Source organism: Furipterus horrens, unplaced genomic scaffold (assembly GCF_987537825.1).
Source record: "Furipterus horrens unplaced genomic scaffold, mFurHor1.1.pri manual_scaffold_3, whole genome shotgun sequence".
Lineage (NCBI taxonomy): Eukaryota > Metazoa > Chordata > Mammalia > Chiroptera > Furipteridae > Furipterus > Furipterus horrens.
Window position 1 is genome coordinate 49,120,485 of NW_028327173.1, and position 17,366 is coordinate 49,137,850.

The window sequence follows — 17,366 nt, forward strand, 5'->3', positions numbered from 1 at the left end:
TGAGACACCAGAAATCTTTAGAACTTAGCATTTGGATTCACTTCTTTTGCTTCCAAGAATATCCTTTTTCTATTCTTCCTAACAAACTCCTACTCATCTTTCAAGGTCCAACTGATTTATTTTCTCCTCTGTGAAACTTTTTCTGACTCATCAAGGTAGAGCAGCTTCTTAAAATAGCATTTACCACATTGTATAGTGATTTATCTGTTTACCTCTTAATGCCCATTCCCCCTCCACCCCACACTCCAATCCTGGGACATCCTTGTCCTTTCTGGGTTTATCCTAGGACAGACTTAGCATAGTGCTAGCAAGAGCTATTACACTCCTGGTAGAAGCTCAACAAATGAATAAATTCCTCTTTGTTCTGCTTCTAAAAAGCAAATGCTCTGCTATTCAAATTTAATGTTTGAGTGAACTGTTTTTATTATTTTGTAGTTATGTCCTATGAGATCTAGAAAGACATCGTTGATACTCTGTTGAAGAACTTTGCTCACTTAATTCTGTTGTCTATATACAAAATACCTTTCTACAATTCACTTTTCCTAAAAAAATTTCTTCCAGTCCTGCCGATGACTCAGGGGCTGAAGTATCAGGAAGTGAATCTTTAAATACCTTTTTAATACCTATAATTACACACAGCAAACCCACATACCCTTCTCTGACCCCATACTCTAGCCTTTGGTTCTTCTCCTGATTTTCAATTCAAGAAGGAAAATGTAGAATGACTTCTGGTAGAGATGGCAAAAAGCAATCAAAAGCGAATTGTTCTCCTTTCTCATATTTGTATAAAATTTAAAGCTAGAAGAAATGTTAACAATTACCTAGTCTAGATCCTTTTTTAAAAAGTAGATTCTTTTTTTCTCAAAACAGGACCAGAAGTCATAAAGATCTTAAGATTGCAGAGCAAAGTAAAGGCAGCCAGACTCAGACCAGAACATACATTTCCTCAGTCCAAGACATGTGTCCTTTCTCTTACTTCATACTGACTACTCATAAAAATGCAGGCTTTTTTTTTTTTTTTTTTTTGAAAAGTTAGGATCTCTTCAAGCTTCCATTTCTTTGTGTGAAAATAGGGATAATAATAATATAGCAACCCCATGGGTTTGTTATGACAATTAAATGAATTAATAGATGCAAAATTCTGAGAACAATACCTGGCCATAGTAAGTGACTGGAATTTATTATTGTTTATTCTTAGTTAAGGCCTAGACCAGTATACTTTTTTTTTTTTTTAACCCTCACCTGAGGACATTTTTTCATTGCTTTTGGAGAAACGGTAGAAAAGACAGACAGACAGACAGAAATATTGATGTAAGAGACAAACACTGATTGGTTGCTTCCTGTATGGACCCCCAACTAGGAATTGACCCCACAACCTAGACATGTGCCCTGACCAGGAATTGAACCCACAACTTTGGGGTGTATAGGAGAACACTCCAACCAACAGAGCCACACCAGCTATGGCTAGGCCATTATATTCTTGATTACTGAAAAACTTACTTGTGCACCTTACCTTGATTAATTTTAAATTTCGAAGTTATTTGTTTTGGTTTTTTTCACCCTATTCAAACCATGCTAGAAATATGAAGACAGTCCATCTGCAGTAGAGTCTGAGTGACCCAGGTATATGAAATTAGCATCTGTACTTTTTAATTGTAGGGTCGTGCACAATTTCCTTAACTTCTTTGAGCCTCAGTTCCTTATCCGGAAGATAGAATAAAATAATATCTACTTGTTGTGAGGCTCCAAACGAGAGAACAGTTGATAAGTGCCAGCCTCGTGTTAATGTTGGGCCCTTCCTTTCCCCTGTGCCTCACACAAATGTCTGTAAGTATCAATAGATGTTACATGGCCTATATTAAAATATGCCTCACTGATGTCAGATCTAAAAGGGTCTATTTAGAACCAACCCATCTAATGCTTTGGCCAATGAAAAAAATACATCAGCCTTTTGAAGGTTAAAAGCAATGAACTACTGCACATGGACAACGCTTGGAATGCAGTTCTCCAAAGGGATGTTTGTTTTCTGACACACTGTAAGGTTCCTTTACATTTTTAACATATCCAAGTACAAGCTGTCCTATTATATGTTTATATTTTTGCAAATATAAATTGACTTTTTTATTTACATCTAGTTTAAAGGAAAACTTTATATCGCAAGTTGTGCTAGTTCTAGTTTTCCTAATACACTTGACCTTTGAATAACACAGAGATTAGGGGCATTGATACCTCAGCAGTTGAAAATCTCTGTGTAACTTCTGACACTTCAAATACTTGTACCTTGGTATATGTGGGATTGGTTCCAGGACCTCCTATGGATACCAAAATCTGTGGATGATCAAGTTTTCTATATGAAATGGAGCAGATCAATGCATAAAGTCAGCTTTCTGCATCTGTGGGCTCCCAACCATAGACTGAAAAAAGTACAGGTACTTATTGAAAAGTTCTCTGTATATAATAAGTTGGACCTGTGCAGTTCAAACCTGTGTTGTTCAGAATCAATGGTACATATAAACATATATGAGGGCTCTGGTAGTGCTTAGTTGCCTTTAACTTCATTCGAAACAATTTTGTTAGATCGTATTGTGACAGCTGTTATATCAGTGTGCATTAAAAAAAAAACATCAAAATTGGTAAATTTTTGTTCAGTGATTTTAATATATATTTTTAATAAAGATTTTATTTATTTTTAGAGAGAGGAAAAGGGAGGGAGAAAGACAGGGAGAGATACATTAATGTGTGGTTGCCTTTCATATGCTCCCAACTGGGGACCTGGCCTGCAACCCAGGCATGTACCCTGACTGGGAAATTGAACCAAGACCATTTGGTTCATAGGCTGGCACTCAATTCACTGAGCCACACCAGCCAGAGGCCATTTTAATACTGAAGACGGAAAAACATATGCAACATTTTTGGTGTATTATGCTTCATTATTTCAAGAAAGGTAAAAATGCAACTGAAATGTAAAAAAAGAAAAGAAAAAGATTTGTGCAGCATATGGAGAAGGTGCTGTGACTAATCGAACATGTCAAAAGTGGTTTGCAAAGTTTCTTGGTACTATTGACATTTTGGTCAAATAATTCTTTGCTGTGGGGCTCTCTTATGCATTGGAAGATGTTTAGCAGCAGCCCTGGCCTCTACCCACTAGAAGCCAATAGCGGGAGGCAACCAACATACTCAAAATATTAAAATCAACAAAGTTATTGGCAAAAATAAAAAAATGCCAAGTTTTATGATTATCTTTACCCTAATCTTAGGGGACATTAATGAGCAAGTCTGTCATTTCCTCTTGCAGAGCAGGTTCTGCTGGCCATGTCTATTCAGTGAGTGACTGCCTTAGACTTGCCCTAGCATACCAACTTGTATTGCTGGATCTAGTTTGCCAATATCTTGTTGAGGGTTTTAGCATCTATGTTTATCAGTCACATTGGCCCGTAATTTTCTTTCTTGTGTCTTTACCTGGTTTTGGAATTAGGATAACACCGGCCTTGTAGAAAGAGTTTGCAAGTCTTCCCCTTCTTGGATTTTTTGGAGTAGTTTGAGAAGGATAGGAGTTAGCTCTTCCCTAAATGTTTGGTAAAATTAGCCCGTGAAGCCAACTGGCCTAGGGCTTTTGTGTGCTGGGAGTTTTTTGATTACTGCTTCAATTTCACTAGTTATCAGTCTATTCAGGCTTTCTGCTTCTTCTTGATTCAGTTTTGGAAGATTATGTTTCTGGAAATTTGTCCATTTTGCCAGGGTGTCAAATTTCTTGGCATATAAGTATTTGTTTGTAGTAATTTCTTACAATTCTTTGTATTTCTGTGGTATCACTTGTGATTTCTTCTCTTTCATTTCTTATTTATTTGCATCCCCTTTTTCTTGATGAATCCGGTTAAAGGCTTGTCAATTTTGTTTATCTTTTCAAAGAACCAGCTCCTGGATTTATTGATTCTTTGAATTGTTTTTTAGTCTATGTCATTTAATTCTGCTCTGATCTTGATTATTTCCTTCCTTGTACTCACTCTGAGCTTTGTTTGCTGCTGTTCCTCTAGTTCTTGTAGATGTAGGGTTAGGTTGTTTATCTGAGATTTTTCTATCTTTTTTAGGTTGGCCTCTATTGCTATGAACTTCCCTTTCAGGACTGCCTTCACTGTGTCCCATAGGTTTGGGGCTGTTGTGTGTTCATTATCATTTGTTTCCAGAAATTTTTTTATTTATTCCTTGGTCTCATTGTTAACCTATTCATTATTTAATAGCATGTTATTCAGTCTCCATAAATTTGAATGTGTTGAGTTTTTCCCTTGAGGTTGGTTTCTAGTTTTAAACCTTTGTGATCCGAGATGATTGATATAATTTCAATTTTCTTGAATTTGTTGAGGCTTGTTTTGTGTCCCACCATGTGGTCTATCTTTGAAAATGTTCCATGTGCCTTTGAAAAGAATGTATATTTTGTTTCTTTGGGGTGAAAAGTTTTGTATATATCAATTAATTTCATTTGATCTAGACTGTTGTTCAATGCCATAATATCCCTGTTGTTTCTTTGCTGGAAAATCTGTCCATTATTGACAATGGGGTGTTAAAATCCTATATGAGTGTGTTGCTGTTGATATCTTTCTTGAAGTCCTCTAAAATTTTCCTTATTTATTTGGGTGCTCCTATATTGGGTACATATATGTTTACAAGGGTTATATCTTCTTGATGGGTTATTCCCTTAAGTATTATGAAGTGTCCTTTTTTGTCTCTTTGTATGGCCTTTATTTTTGACATCTATTTTGTCGGATATAAGTACTGCTACCCGTTTCTTCTTTTCAGGTCTATTTGCTTGAGATATTTTTTCTATCCCTTCACTTTCATTCTGTGTAGATCTTTTGTTCTGAGGTGGGTCTCTTGTAGACAGCATATATGCCAGTCACATTTTCTTATTCATTCAGCTACCCTATGTATTTTGATTGGAATAATTTAAGCCATTTACATTTAAGGTTATTATTGATAAGTACTTATTCATTGCCATTTTCTCCCTTTATACCTGTGTTCCTCTCTTTCTCTCTCTTTCTTCATCTTCTTAAAGCAGTCCCTTTAGGATCTCTTACAATGCTGGTTTCATGGAGGTGTATCCTTTTAGCCTTTTTTCTCAAAGAAACTGCTTATTTCGCCTTCCATTTTAAATGAGAGGTCTTGCTGGGTAGTCTTGATTGCAGGCCTTTGCTTTTCACTATTTGGACTATTTCTTGCCATTCTCTTCTGGCTTGTAGTTTTACTGTTGAGTAATCAGCTGATAGCCTTATTAGAGCTCCCTTGTATGCTACTAGCTGTTTCTCCCTTGCTGTTTTTAAGATTCTCTGTCTTTGAATGTTGCCATTTTAATTAATATATGTCTTGGGGTGGGCCTCTTTGGATTCATCTTGATTGGGAACCTCTGTGTTTCTTGAACTTGTGTGACTTTTTCTTTCAAGTTAGGGAAGTTTTCTGTCATTAGTTTTTCAAACAGATTTTCTATTCCTTGCTCCTCTTCTCCCTCTGGTATCCCTATGATATGGATATTATTGTTTCATGTTTCCTGCAGCTCCCTTAAATATTCTTTATTCTCTTTCAGTCTTTTTTTTTTGTTGTTGCACTGTCTGGAAATTTTTTCTACCTTGTCCACCAGCTTGCTGCTCCTATCCTCTGCTTCATCTAGCCTGATTTTAACTCCTCCTACTGTGTTCTTCAATCCAAAAATTGTATTCTTATTTCCTCCTGGCTCTTACTGATAGTTTCTGTGTCCTTTTTCATAACTACTACACTTGTAGTTCACAGTAAGTTCCTTGTGGCTTCCCTGGAGTTCTTTGTAGTTCTCACTGAGCATCCTTATAACCATTATTTTAAATCCAATGTCTGATAGTTTGCTCGCCTCTATTTCACCTAGCACTCTTTCTGGGGATCCCTCCTTTCCTTTCGATTGGGGGTTCTTTGTCTACCCTCTTTAGGTGACACTTCTTGTTTGTTTCTGCTTCTTAGATTGATCTACTTTGACTCCCTGTCTTCATGGTGTGACCTTCTGTGGTAGGAGACCTGTAGGATTCAGTGGTGCAGTCTCCTTGACCTCCTGCACTTGATGTTCCCTGGGATACCCTTTATGCTGTTTATGTGGGCTGTCTAGTTGTAATTGGGTTTTGGTTGTTGCATTGTTCTTTGGTGGGCACTTCTCTCAGGCTGGCTGGCTGAGAGTCACTATGCCCACCATATCTTGTTTGCTATTGTACAGGTGCTGCCAGAACATGGGGATCCTATTAGCTGCTCCCTCAGTTCTCTCCCCAAAGCCACTATCCCCACACTCTCCTGAAGCATCTGTAGTCCACTCTGCCCCCCTCCTTGTATGGAGCCCAGGGTAAGTGGCTACAAAAGAAATTTTATGCATTGGTCTTTTAAAAGGCTCTCTGTAACTCCAGCCATCTGTCCCTGGCAGGCAGAAAGCCCACTGCTTTTCACAGCTGGATGTTATCTGTGTTTCTCTCAGGCTCTGATGCTGTAGGCTGGGGAGCCCAGATTGGGGTTTAGATCCCACACTTCTCGGGGGGAAGCGTGTGGTCACTGAAATTTCCCTACAGCATTTTAGCTGCCACCCGCGGGAGCCCAGGCAGCCCTCTCGCATCTCCTCCACACTTCGTACTGGTAACACTGTGGTGAAGCAGTTTCCTGTCTATATGTGGTTATAAGGCTTCTTTCTAGCTATTGTTCAGTTGGTTATTCTGGATGATTTCTCCACAGTTTAGTTGTAATTCTAGATTGGTCCTGGGAGTAGATTAGTGTAGCTTCCAGTTACTACTCCACCATCTTGGATCTCTGCTCTCTATTTTTCATAGTACATGGCCGGATACCTTCTGGACAGACTTTGTATATATTGTCATTAGCATTTCAGGATGAACTTATTTGAACTGCATTTTCCTCCAGGGCAGAGAAGATGCTAGTTTCTTAAAATTTATAGCTGAGGTGAGGGTTCCTGAGACTAACTGTATTTTTAAACAACTTTTAATAGACATGAATGACTCAGATAAGGAGAAAGTAATTGGAGTGCAGAAGAGCTCATCTGAAGACAAAAGTTATTTGCTGCTGACAGCAGTAAAAAGGGGAAAAGAGGAAGTAGAATAAGCTAAAGGCAATAGTCATGCTAGGTTGTGCAAAAATGTCTAGAGCTGATGGTGGGACCAGGTTCTATAGTTAGAGCTGTAAGCCGAAAGTTTATAAACCTGGGCATAGGGAAGGGGAAAGAAATACTCAAGACTATCTACCTAGCCCTAAATAAGGCAGCTTATAATGAATATCCATATATACAAGTAGTTGACCCTCTTGCCAAAAGAGAAGCTAATCTCTGCTCATTCTCCCACTATAACCTTCAGGTTTGAATTCCATGTTCATAACATTAAGGAAGTGTAACATTTCATGTGTCAGGATTACTTACATAGTCTACCCTTTTCAGCCTCATTAATATCCCTCCCCTTACCTCGTTTTAAACTCAATACTACCCAACCCCTCTACCATCTTCAATCCAACTGTCTCCCATTTAAAGTCACAAGAACTTCTGGTAGTTCTGTCTGTACCAGAGAGAGCGCTTGTCAGTTGTTGCCTATTTTTCATGACGAAAGTGTCTAAATTCTCAGTCCTGTCCTAGAAAGGACTGAATGACTGTCATTTGCTCCTACCCTTTGTAGTGTGTGATTACTGGTGCTCAGAAGCAGAGGCCACCTCTGTAGCTGACCACTCTGTAACCAGGTGCTCACTGGCTGTTTTTCCATTTTTGGGTGTTGTCTTTCCTTGATTCCTGTGGGAATCCCAGCCCTGGGGGAAGGAGCCAGGGAGGAGGCAGGGTACCTTTGGCAAACACTTGGTGAATATGAGTCACTGCAAGTCTAATGACCTTTCCATTTGTTATCTGTTTCCATGGTCACTGCTGGGTCTCAGGATGGGAAATAGCCCTTCACACATAGGGAATCCTTACATCACTCCTTAACAACCTCCACTGACTTCCTGTTTCTTGTGGGATAAACAGCAGTATGGGAGGCACTCTGTACACTAGCTTTGAGCCACCTTTTCTCCTCTTCCTATCACTTCCTCCTAAGACTTCATTCGAATGCTTAAAGGGTTTCTTCTCTGAAGACCCAGCTCAAACATCAAATCACCTCCCTGGGAAGCCTTCTCAGACTTGGCTGAGAAAGACCCCTCTTTCCTCTGGGCTCTCACAGCACTGTGTATTCACCCGAATTATGGCACTTCTCACACAATGACATAATTAACCACTTATACCTCTGTTATTCCTATCCTCCTCACTCTATAGACTGTAAGCTTCTCATGGGCTGGTGTGTCCTATTCATTTGAGTGTCTTTAGAGCTCAAGTTCAAAACCTGGCTCTTAGCAGGTGTTCAGAAAATGTTGATGAATGAATGAAGGAAAAGGGGAAGAGAACTGGTTGTCTTTTACTTTGTTGAGCCAAACATGGGTAGGATGACACAATGATGCGCTTACCCAGTAAAGAGAGCAATGGTGCTTTAATGAAACTTCTTTTAAATCTGTGACTATGTTAGCTGTGAAATAAATGCTTTTATTCTTTCCATAGGACAGATTTCCAAACAATGATCACAGTGTTTAGGTTAATAAGATGCTGGACAGATGAGTAGCAAAAAAATGTTTTAAAATAACAAAATCCCATCAACTGTATATCAAATTTACTGAGACATAAAGAGAATATATATTTTTAGTTACATGGCTAAAAACAAGACATTATTACAGTAATCAAGTCCATAAAACTAGAAAAAAAGCTGTATGACAAAAAGGCCTTTCATAAGCTATTAAATGAGCATACACAATAGACAAACTAATTTTATATCTGAAGCAGCTTATAGCACCAACAGGTTGGCAGACAACTAGAGGGGTAGGCCATGGGACCGAGAAGTATGAAGGCAGGAAGGGATTTCAGCCACCATCTACTTCTAGCCCCTTGTTTTACAGATGGCAAAATGGAGGCCCAGAGAGATGAAGCATCTTGTCCAAAGTCACACAACACAGGGACACAGGACTGGCTAGAAAACAATCTTGGCCACCCACTTCAGGTAAGCACTCAATTTTAATATACATATAATTCTATTTGATTCAATGTACTTTTTCCTAGTAACAGATATACCATAAAAAAAATCAATACAATTCATAACATACACTGTATTATATGTATTTTATTGAGAAAGAACTGATATGTCGTGTTAATTCACTTCTTAGGCCTATTTAGATATTAAATCGAAATTCAGTGTAATCATGCAGATGACACGATTTTATTAGTAAATCAGTTGAGAAGAAGGTATCTGAAGAGAAAGTTTGGCACATCCTCCATTGCCTAAATTAACCTATGCCTCAAAATTACTAAATCATTGGTAAAATTCTTTTCTGATGGTTTAAAAATAAGTACAAAAATAGTCCAAACAAAGAGAAAGCAAATCAGGTCTTTTCTTTAAAAAATAAGTGTGGCACTTCTTATTTTAATAAGGTAAGGAAATGTAAAAACCTGATTCTCTTTAGAGAAAAAGTAGTTACAACCTAAAATCTGTGAACCACTTGGTATATAAAGTTTTTTTCTTGCTGAAAAAAAAAGAAAGTGTTTCTGTAAAATTCTTTGGAGTCATGAAATTTTGTCTAGCATATCTTGCCATGATCCTGAGGCCTCAACTGGACAGATTTATGATTAACTAAAAAAAGATGAAAGAATGAAAAAAACAATCACCGTTAACAGAAGCAGCATCAGAGACAAAGTATAGCAAACATATTTAAATGGCTTCATAGATATAAAGCCAAGAAGTTGCATGTATATACGTGATTAAGTGTGTCATTATAGTGGTAGTTGGAAAAAATAACACACTGGGCATTTGTTCATCATTATCATAAACCAGCTACTGCAGAACGGTTAAACTGTGGCTTCATAAATAGAATAAAGCCTGATAAATAAAAGTGACTCCTGCATATCATATATATGTATACATATATTATATTTTCTCACATAGATGTCTAAGTTATAAGTAAATCAACATTTAGCTACAATTTCTTCCCCTTCCCCCTTGGGTCCAGCATCAAAAGATTTGATTTCACTTTTTCTTGAACAGGCCCTATACCTGGTTAGGAAGTTACATGACATTTATATTCATGACCTTTATGATATCTGGCCAGCAAAAATAAAATGAAATCTTCTGGGACCTCAATTCCATTATCACTACAAGCATCTTAACAAATATATAACAAAACATATTTGTGTTCTATTAGGTCAAAGAACATGTTTTAGTACTTAAGAATAATCTATGCCTGCTACCAAAAATGTGCACATAACTGTATAATAAAATTAATTTCATGAAAATATTTCAATAAGATGTATTATAAATATTTAAGAAACATTAAAAATAAGAGTGAAAATAAGATTAGTTATTGAAACTACCAGAAAAACATACTTATTAAAAAAAAAAAGTCTTCTTAACTGAAGCATTAAATGTAAAGTTGTCTTCTTAGTGTACATTTCAAATTTCACCTTTTGAAAGGTAAAACCTCTCTCTCTCCTAAACAGGTGCCTATAATTTACTTGGGAATCAGGCATGTTGCAGACTAAGCACTAGATGACAAGAGATTGAGGGCAGTGGTGTGATTCACATGGTCTTGGAAAAGTGAAGGCAATTCACAATGCTGAACAGATAGGTGACGTGGAGAAATAATGAATATATCTGAGCAGTTTAACACAGTCCTGCATTTGTTCATCCACAATTAATATAGTTCTCAAAGTCCAGACATTAGATTTTAAAAGGGGCTTGCACTATAGGGCAAGATTGTACAAAACTAGGGAAAATCCATTGTAAATAATTCCTTTTTGAGAATGTTTTTAATCCTTCATTTGTAGTTTCTTTTTAATGCACTGAAGATGAATTAGAATATCAAAGACTAAGTGTATGGTTTGAATGCTTAAGTGAGCATTTAAAAAAAAGACCCTCTCTTCCTTTTTGATAAGGTTAACATACTCTCTGGTTATAGGAGAGTCCTTCTTTTGGGATCCCCACTGGAAATTCCGAGGATGTGAGGGCTACACTCGTGCCCTGAGGCAAATCAAGGAACCCAATGCCCAGCTGCTGGAACCCTTGGGCTTAAGTCATGTGCCACTGAAGCCATGCCTCCCTTGGATGGCTCATGAACAAGGTAGGGATGATACTGACCCTGCAGATGTTTGAAAAAAGCTTGTGTCTTGATACTTTAATGATTTTTGTCTGTTTCATTCCCACCATGTTCTACCCACTTGGGCCTGGGAGGGGAACATTACCTCTGCAAATAGATATTCTAGCAGGAGAGGAAAGATAAAGGAAAGGCAGAGAGAAAAAGAGGAGCTAAATCACAAAGCCTGGTCAAGAACAGCAGCTGGTTTTCACACAGTCCGGCCCCTCTCTCAGCCAGGCTCCCGTGCACTCGGTCTCATTCTTATTATTAGGTGGAAATTTCAGCTGTCTACCCCTAGTCCAGAGAATGTGAGCCATTGGGGCACAGTAGCCCAGTGTTCTCCCCAAGAGCTTCCTCCCCTTTTTCTAGACTCATGATTGCTGAAGCCCAAAAGGCCTCTTGTGAATGAATACCTCACATTATAAAAGGACTTCTAGTTCAATTTTAAAATTTTAACTGGCACAGTTTATTATAGCCTAAAAGGGGCAGCAAGAGATGACTTCATTACTCAATTACATGAATACAACCTTTAGGAGGTTCTTTACTTTTTGTACAATAGCTGTATGAAAAGAATTTCTTCTACCGGTACATAGCTTAAGATAACTTCTGAAGCTGAGGAACTGATGGTATGGAGAAATTTTATTAAGCAAATAAGCTTTGCTATGTGTATATACAAAGACACACACACACACATACACACACACACTCCTCACTCGTGTACACTGTACAGGTTGGCACAACACTATTAAGAACAATTATGACATAAAATTTAAGGACTTAAATTATAGTCTTGGCATTTTAATCTAAACAGGGGCTTAGGTAATTTAGGTTTTGACATAACTGGATCAGTCATATATTTGAAAGTATATAATTGTGTTTTTTAAAAGGCCCAGGTGGACTTTCATTAAGGAGTAACCCAATATGACACCATAGTTACCAAATGGAAAACAAGATGATTATTTTGTGTTCGATCAGTAAAGGGTATTTCAGAGAAAGGACAACTTGGAAAATAAAGACTTCAGAGTCTATTATTCCACATTAAGAGCATTTTAGTTATTAGCAGTGGTTACCAAATAAACTGAAGGTAATTCTCTTCAAGGAGCTGCTCATCCTTTGATTTGTTGAGAAGAGGTGAGGGACCGTTTCGCTCTTCCTCTATAAGATGATGCAAGTTTTTTTATCCTTGAAAGGGTTTTCTGAGGTTGGTATTCCTACCAGCAAAGGGTCATTCCTGGCATGCTCCTCACAGTAGGACATGAGGTCTGCTGAGGCCTTTGAAACCTGACACACAGACGAACCAAAGCAAACAAACAAGAAAGAAAATACTTTATTTACAAACTTTAACAAAGTGTGTGTGACTGCTCACCCATTGGGTGGAAGACTGTTGGAGAACATGATAACCAGGGTCTCGCAGTATCTGTTCCAGATTACTTGTTTAAAACGGAGAAGGTACTTTTACATGGTGAAATTTGGCACATAAGGGCCTTCTTTAATCATGGGATTAAACTGACATCATATATCTCCTAGTGTGAACACGGAGGACATGCCACCAGCTAGCTAGTGTTCCAGCCAAAACATTTAACTGGAATCTAATCATCAGCATACAAGTCTATCTCAAGTGAGGGTCACTCTGCAAAGAGAGTGGCCTGGATTCTTTATGAATGAACTGTGTGTCAGATATTATTCTTAGCTGATCCTCAATGTTATGCTTGCACTCTGGTTATGCAGGAGGATGTTCTTGTACTTTGGAGAGACAGATAGTGAAGTATTTAGGGGTGAAAAGTCACAATGTCTGCCAATAACTTTTAAGTGGTTCAAAGAAAAAGTTATATGTATTGTGTGAGTATCTGTGTGCACAGACAGAGAGAAAGCAAATGTGGAAAAATGCTAATAATTCATGAATCTCGGGAAAGAGTATATGTGTGACTGTTATTACAACTCTTCTATAGATTTGAAATTTCTCAAAATGAAAAGTTGGGAGGAGGTAAGGAAAAGTATATGTGAATCAGGGAAGGTTGTATCTTATGTTCTATTAAAAAAATTGATAAGGATGTACAACAGAGTTAACTGAATTATGGATGTGGAGCCAAAATTCTGAAGGAGTAGAGCCAAGATCTAGTAGAGTTTCAAGATGAACTGATTGGGCTTGGGGAAATAAAGAGAGACAAAACTGGCATGGGAAGAAGCAATGCCTTCCTCTGGCATGAGTTAAAAATGGAGAATGCCCTGCCCTGCTCAGAAGCCTGGGTGGGAGATCCCTTGGAATGCTCAGTCAGTGTCCTCAGCTGAACCCTGTCAAATACAGCACAGCAGGCCTCCAGCTTTGAAGACAGGTGACTGTCTCTAGGCCCAGAGGAATTTATCAGGTGATTGCTTCGGTTTCTAGGAAACAGCATTACTCACAACATTCCAGGACATTCACTGCCTAGTCCTTTCTTGGGATTTTGAAGAAGAAAGACTCCAAAGTCAGGTGACCTAACAGATACCTTCTGGTTTCTTCCAGATCTTAACTAAGGCTGGCATTACTCACCCTGAGTGCAGAACGTGGTCACTAAAGTTCACATACATTTAAAAAGCTGCATTCTCCTAAAAAGGAGACTCTGATTGTTGACATGTTACGCTCACTGATAAATTCAGAACACTTAGTACATTCCAGAGGGATGATGAGGAATCCCTGTCCCAAAGTAAAACACAGTTATCACAGGCCTTGACCGTGTTCGTTCAGGGAAGGTAGGTCCTCAGGAAATCCTGTCACAGATTTTAGGTTTTCTGCCCAAATACAGTAGAGAGGCTAACTAACTCAGGCACTTTGGCTCCCCAGTGCTTTTGAAATGAGGCCTGTGCTAGGTAGAAATGAAAGATAACATTCTGAGACTCTCAGCTTGCTCTAGGAAAATCCTGGCCCCAAGCTGCATTAAATAGCATTGCCTTCTCTGAGACATGCCTAGCCTTTGGATGAGGGAACTGATCAGAAAACACTTATGATCCAATCAAACCATCTTACCTTTATTCTTTCAATGGAGGCTTCTAGTCTTAACTGCTGCACAGTCCTCCTTGCCTGGGTGATGTTGTTGGTGCTTGCTGTTTTGCTTGACATCTTCAGTTACTGTTTTTACCTGAAATCTGAAGAGAATTTTGAAAAAGGTGAACAATAGTCATCTTTAAGTTTTTTAAATATTTACAATGCTTTGCTTTACCTTCGAGGGAAAAGATGCATTTTCCCAGTCAACAGCTTCTGAGGTAGTTACTAAAATAACCCTCGGCAGTGAGTGGTGTCGAGGTGTCTAAGCCTGTTACCCATTTGAGCATCTTCATAAATCTTTGATCTGCAGAAACTAGTACTAGTTAGTAGTTTAATCCATGCACCCCACACATACTACATAGAGTAGCCTTTTGTGGGATTTTCTAAAGGGAAACAAATATGCATAAACATTTACACTAGTTGGGGGGCCTCCAGCAGATGTGAGCATGTACAACCAGAGGCCACGTTACACTTGCAGTTGACAATACCACTGCGTACTTTAATGGAAAGTTTGGTTTTATTTTTTTCCGGCCCTCTTACTCAACTATTACAAGGATGCAAGTTATGGCAATAGAAAATGGCAAAAGACAGTACCTCTGAAGAACTCTGCACAAAGGGTACATTTTTAGGTGCCATCATGAAAAAGTGGGAACTTCTCAGCTGGGAGATTCTCAATGACAGACAGATCCACAGCAAATGTCAAATGGGATACAGTGAACAGCCAAAAATCCTGACATATTGAATGAAACTTAATCATTCTCTTCTTTGACCTCTCTGGCCTCATCTTGGCAGCCAGGGCACTTGCTAATCCTGTACCCACGACATGTTCATGGGCTGACTCTCCTCTCTGGCCTGATCCCTTGGATTCTAGGCTCCTCTCTTCCTCTCTTTCCCCAGCCACCTAGTGAAAATCAAAGGAAACTTCCTGGACCGTGAGCTTCGACCCATCTGGTCAAAGTCTAAGAGGAAAGCAGGCTACGGAAGAGTGCCGTCTGGAGCCTCTGCCATAAACGACTGAGTTCTCTCTTGGCTGGGTAACTGGAGGAAAATGCAGAGCTGGCAGGCCTGCAGCATTGTGGCAGTTCTATGACTCACAGGAGCAAGTGGATGGTAGGTGTGCCTCCTCAGCGCTATGCAAGGGCTCAGCAAAGTCTTAGGGCACCGTGGCGCCGGGAGCAAACCCAGGCTGTCTTAACCTTGTGAAGGGGCTGCAGCTGCACAAAGCACATCTGCCATAAAGGCTTAGACCAGACAAGGCTGTACAAACTCAGGCAGCCCACAGGCTGCCCTGTGTCTACCCGAGTTCCATACTTTGAATGCTCCCAGTGGCTGAGTTCAAGGACTTGGGTAAAGGCTTATACCTCTGAGGTCAGAGGCAGCTTCGGGTCAAATGCACAAAAAAACCTGTGTGCAGAACTTTGAAAATCCAGCCTCACTGGCAAGCTTCACATTCCTGAGTTTGGACCCTGCCTCTGCCACATACTTACCAGCTGGATGAAACTGGTTCCTGAAACAGGTCACTTAACGTCCATGAGCCCAAGTTTTCTCATGTATGATAGAATACTATTGTGGTTGAGGATTTAATTTGCTAATGCACACCCAGTGTTTAGTATAGGACCAAAGCACTCTATATATAGTAGCTGCAGTTGTATTTCCCCTCGGGGGTCTCACCTCGCACAGCGAATCGAAATGCCCCGTGTACCTGTCTGCCTCCCTGGTCAATAAGTTTCGAGGCTTTTGACTGACTGGGTCTGGGTAGGCTATGGGCATCAGCCATTTTTTTTAGCATCTCTAGGCAATTCTGCTACACTCTAGTATCAGAACAGCATGAAATGGCTCATGACATCCAAAAGAAAATTCCCCTAAAATAAGGAAGCTCTAGCAGGGCAGAAAAGTGGGAGGAAGAACACTGGGGCAGGGCAGGGTGGCCTAGGTCTAGGGTGACCTCGTTTCAATACATTCTCTGACCAGCTGCCTATTCCTCAGATTCTTCAGTGAACCTGCCCCACCCAAAACAGAGGCTTAGGATCTCCTCCCGGGGATTTTGCTCACACACCCAGTGGCCTGGCTCAGCCCATTTCTGTGCTCCCAGGCCCGGGCTTATTAACAGAGCCTTTGAAAGGGAACGCAAGCTAGGCAACCTCAACTGTGAAAAGTATGAAGTGCCCTGATTCATGCGCATTGCTTCCATATTTTGTTCCCTGTAGTATGTTAAACTGGCCTTGCCAGCTGGCCCTGGTTCTGAGGACTGCCCCCCAGCCTCCAGAAAGAGAACATGACACCCTTTCTGAGCAGCCTGTGGTTTCCAGGCTGCACCCTAAGGACTTTCAAAATGTTCTCTTTGCATGAGAATAACGCCAAGCATTCTCCTCTTCTTCTCAACCTCCAGGGCATTAAGTTTCCAAGGCCTGAACACGTTTTCCTGTAACTGCAGAACAGTCCACACATATTAGGACTGGCTCAGTCACTGCTCCCACCCACATGGCCTTAAGCAAATAGTCCACAGTCAGGCCCTATTTATAAAATGCTCGGGTAGGCCCCTCTAAAATTGGTGAGAAACTTTTCATCTAGCACATGGAGGCCCGTCTTACTTCCTGACTGTATTACAGTCATGATTAAAAACAGCTAGCCATCCCCAGTGCGCACTCGCCCGTGTGGCTTCTTGCAGCGTCCCCCTATTCTGATGTCTCTGTTCTGATCTGCTCCTCACAGACAGCCCTCCCTGTCACCCAGACACCTTCTCCTCTGCTTCAGATAGAGTGCCATCGCCTTCTGACCTGCTAACCTCTCTCAGGCTCCCAGCTCAAATACAATGCCTCTTTTCAAAGAATATACTCTTATTCTCCCTGTGGAGAAATCAGATCAAAATTATATTGTTTCAACCAAAGAAGTTGAGCTGCCTCATTCCTATGCAAGGAGGGCCACTGCTGTTTGATTCCTGAGTGCACTATGTGGACAGGATCTAAAGCTCTAGCTGAGGATTTACTCCCCACTTGCAGCTGCTGCTTAGCATCCCAACAGCTGGGCTGAGGCAGAATCGCAGTGAGACCTTGGGAAGCAAATATCTCTGAACATCTCTGCACCTTCAGAGGGTTTTCTTTGGTCTTCCCTTAATGGCAAGGATGTCTGGCTGTTTGTGTTACTAGGTGGATGA

The 17,366-nt window shown here is 39.9% G+C and overlaps 1 protein-coding gene across 1 annotated transcript in view; it reads right to left on the reverse strand.

Moving 5' to 3' along the window:
- Positions 1-12,218: 12,218 nt before the first annotated feature.
- Positions 12,219-17,366, reverse strand: part of GNG12 (G protein subunit gamma 12) — a 115,696-nt gene continuing 110,548 nt past the window's right edge. The window contains exons 3-4 of the mRNA XM_090269593.1: positions 14,195-14,313; positions 12,219-12,471 (exon numbers count right to left, since the gene is read on the reverse strand). Of these exons, the coding sequence (XP_090125719.1) occupies positions 12,346-12,471; positions 14,195-14,287 (219 nt within the window). The 5' untranslated portion in view covers positions 14,288-14,313 and the 3' untranslated portion in view covers positions 12,219-12,345. The remainder of the gene's footprint in view (positions 12,472-14,194; positions 14,314-17,366) is intronic.